General features: G+C 34.2%; 1 protein-coding gene across 1 annotated transcript; it reads left to right on the top strand.

The window, feature by feature from the left end:
* The first annotated feature begins 565 nt into the window (after positions 1–565).
* LOC139843754 (probable xyloglucan endotransglucosylase/hydrolase protein 8) lies at positions 566–2293 on the top strand. Its single transcript, XM_071833901.1, has 4 exons — positions 566–822; positions 1284–1384; positions 1518–1720; positions 1862–2293. The coding sequence occupies exons 1-4, from the start codon at positions 621–623 to the stop codon at positions 2262–2264; spliced, it is 909 nt and encodes a 302-aa protein (XP_071690002.1). The 5' UTR covers positions 566–620; the 3' UTR covers positions 2265–2293.
* Positions 2294–3686: the final 1393 nt, after the last annotated feature.

The following is a 3686-nucleotide window of genomic DNA, read 5'->3' as shown; positions in this document are numbered from 1 at the left end:
TACTTGTAGGTTATATGTATATTTATATCGATATGTAGATGCATATGCATATATTTTAGTACGTATATATGTATATATAGATGAATTTCGGATGATAATGGATATATCCGTGGATGATAAGTTGTCATCCATATCCGATCCACGAAATATTTAGATCATCCATATCCATATCCATATCCGTTAATCGTCCATTTACATCATCCATATCCATTATAAATGGATCGGATCGGGTGGATGTTCATGGATGGAACATCCATTGCCATCCCTGCTGACCGGTAAAAACCAACTTACATTTTGTATGAATAAAACATTTCAATTATTTTGATCATGTTATATCATGGGCATTCTGTAACCATTAACATGTGCAAACTTTTTTCTATAATGTAAAATAAATTAAAAAAAAAATGAAAGAAAAACATATGGATATATTATAAAAAGAATGACTATGAAATGTCTAGTAACAACAAGTCAACAATGTAACTTGCACTAGTATTATTGAAAAAAATAATAACCTTTCTCTTTCCTTTCAATTATACAATTAAATGCATGTGTATATAAAGGTCAATGAGAGAAGCTTTAATCACTTGTTATTTGTACAAGTCTTGATCTCCACTAAAAAAATGGAGAAAAAAGCTTCATTTTCTTCAATGGCTATGGCTATGATGTTGTGCTTCATTGTTTATCTTGTATTTGCTACAACTTGTTGCTCAGCTGATGCAAAATCTTCATTTGATGATAACTTTAGTATCATGTGGTCTGAGAATCATTTCAAAACTTCAGAAGATGGTCAAACCTGGTTTCTCTCATTGGATAATGATACAGGTAATATAATCATCTTACTAAAAGCACCAATCACCATATCATTGAGTGTGACAAAATGGGTAGTACTTATGTTAAACTAAAAATAGTTGTATATTTATAAATCGTAGTTTTAATATCTATTTATCCATGACAGTTATTTTGTAGAATGTAAAAGTACAAACCGTCACTCTGTACATTAATAAGAATCTGGAATTAGGAAATGTTAAATATGCTAGTAAAAAAAAAAAAAAAGTCAACATCTGATTAGCATATTCAAAAGTTTCTTCTATTCTCTTCAAATCTATAATTCTTTTGAAATTATGCATGTTTTCAGCTATTTTCCTTGTGTTGTTTTACCATATTAATGTATTTGAGTAATGAATTCATATGATTCCTAGCTAATAATTGTAGTGTATGAAAAAAGTTAAATTTTACTTTTATTGTAACTAAGAAGAATTTGAAAAATGTGTTTGATGGATCAGGTTGTGGGTTTCAGACGAAACAAAAGTATCGGTTCGGTTGGTTTAGTATGAAGCTAAAGTTGGTCGGAGGTGATTCTGCCGGAGTTGTCACTGCATACTATGTAAGTTTCCATTCTAATAAAATGACTTTCATACTTAGTTTTATACTATACTAGGAGTATTACTTAAGTTGATTTTTTTTTTTTTTTTTTAAATTGATGATTTAGGATCTGATATGTTTTGTGGACAATGTAGATGTGTACAGAGGATGGTGCAGGGCCAACAAGAGATGAGCTTGACTTTGAGTTTTTAGGTAACCGAAGCGGTGAACCATACTTGATCCAGACCAATGTCTACAAAAATGGAACCGGAAACAGGGAGATGAGACACAAACTTTGGTTTGATCCAACTCTTGACTACCACACTTATTCCATCTTATGGAATTCTCATCAGATCGTGTAAGTTATGATTCAATTTATCGTTAATTGGGGTGGTCTAAACACTTTAATTTGACAAATAAACCAAGTCTTAGGTAAATGATCAATTTCTTTAGTAACAAACTAAGAAAGTCTAGTATTTTGTTTGTTTGATTAAAACAGATTCTTTGTGGATAGAGTTCCAGTGAGAGTATATAAGAACGCTGACTACGAGAACGACTTTTTCCCGAATCAAAAACCAATGTACTTGTTTTCAAGCATATGGAACGCAGATGATTGGGCAACTCGAGGAGGGCTTGAGAAGACAGATTGGAAAAAGGCACCGTTTGTTTCTTCGTATAAAGATTTCACGGTCGACGGGTGCCAATGGAAAGACCCTTATCCTGACTGTGTTTCAACCACAACTCGACATTGGTGGGATCAATATGAAGCATGGCATCTTACAAAAGATCAAAAATTGGACTTTGCTTGGGTTCAGAGGAACTTAGTCATATATGATTATTGCAAGGATACTAAGAGGTTCCCTAAATTGCCCGAAGAATGCTCACTTAGTCCTTGGGATTAGATTGTTACATTTTTTTTTATTTTTTTTTTGGAGTTTATAATGTAATATTTGATTCAATATTTGTTTTTTTATTCATCTTAATTAATTTATTTTTTGCATGAAAATGTATGTCAAAGTAAGTCAACTCGAGATTGTGTCCCAACTGTTGGTTATAGTTTTGGTTAGAAGATGAATATGGTTGCTAGCTATATTGGTAAAATGGATGTTATCCCACATAGGTGGGAGGAAGAACTTGGAAGGAGGTGACTTGGTTATAAAAGGAGTGTTAAGCCTCACTTCCAAATTGCACCAATCAATACACTTTAAGTATTTGATTATTTCTTTCTTTCTTACTCTTGTTTGAGAGTTGTATTAGTTAAATATTTTGGAGAGTGTAGTTGGCTTAAGAGAGTCGTCTATATCATTGTAACAATTTGTGATATAGTGTATTTTCTCTCTTTGGGGGCCGGTGGTTTTTCTCCTGTTTTGGAGTTTCCACGTTAAATCTTGTGTTGTGTATTGTTCTTATTTCTTTACTATTATTGTTGGGCTGAGTGGTGGGAATTAGTGAGACCGTAATTTCCCAACAACTGGTATCAGAGCGTCAGGTTTGACGGGGGTCTCGGTTATAGGAGTCGGAGTATGCTCTGTGGTTGCCACGTGAGTGGATCGTCCACATCAGAAACGAGTTCTATTGATCGTATAGGGTATCTTGTTAGACAATATTTTTTCTGATTCGTAGTAATAGTTGGATTTGTTAGTGGCCTAGTTGTGGATTTCCGATTTAAAGGGTCCTGGCTACCTGCTACATCTTTTGGCTATTCGAAACGTGAGCAAAATCAGAGAAAGTTGTTGTCTATAGGATACGGATACGATGTCGAAGTTCAGTCCAATGAGGTTTGATGTAGAGAAATTTGATGGGATGATCAATTTTGGCTTATGGCAGGTTCAAGTCAAGGATGTGTTGATTCAGTCCGGTTTACACAAGGCTTTGAAGGGTAAACCCACCCTTGTTCCTGGCAGTGATTCTAGCAGTAAGTGTAGCGACCCCGACAAATCGTCAAGTGACGGCGTCGACTACGTGGGTCCCATTACCTGGTCATAAGTCTTTATGACAATGTTTGACCAAAATATGTCGCCCTCATTTCAAAATAAAGATTGTTTTCAAAGTTTACAAGAATTGTTCAACCAAAAGTTAAGTTACAAGGTTATAAGTACATTTGAAATCTAGGCGACACGGTTTAAAGTAAAGTCAAAAGACGCTCCAAGTAATGCATGTATACTCGACATCCAATGCAAGTATCAAATAGTGAGCGGAAGCATGTATCACATATCGTGCAAGACCTGAGAAAAACATAGAAAAATCTGTCAACGAAAACGTTGGTGAAATCATAGGGTTAGTAAGTATTAAACGTTGTTTTTGAACCACAAGATTTTGTATTT

This window comes from Rutidosis leptorrhynchoides, chromosome 4 (assembly GCF_046630445.1).
Source record: "Rutidosis leptorrhynchoides isolate AG116_Rl617_1_P2 chromosome 4, CSIRO_AGI_Rlap_v1, whole genome shotgun sequence".
In the NCBI taxonomy this organism is placed as follows: Eukaryota; Viridiplantae; Streptophyta; class Magnoliopsida; order Asterales; family Asteraceae; genus Rutidosis; species Rutidosis leptorrhynchoides.
Note: the sequence above shows the minus strand (reverse complement) of the source record. Positions and strands in the feature narration are given on the sequence as shown.

Bases quoted from the DNA above. Each gene is read 5' to 3' on its own strand.
- LOC139843754 (XM_071833901.1), top strand. From the start codon at position 621: ATGGAGAAAAAAGCTTCATTTTCTTCAATGGCTATGGCTATGATGTTG. The intron at 823-1,283 runs GTAATATAATCA...TTGATGGATCAG, and splicing joins CTCATTGGATAATGATACAG to GTTGTGGGTTTCAGACGAAA. The intron at 1,385-1,517 runs GTAAGTTTCCAT...TGGACAATGTAG, and splicing joins GAGTTGTCACTGCATACTAT to ATGTGTACAGAGGATGGTGC.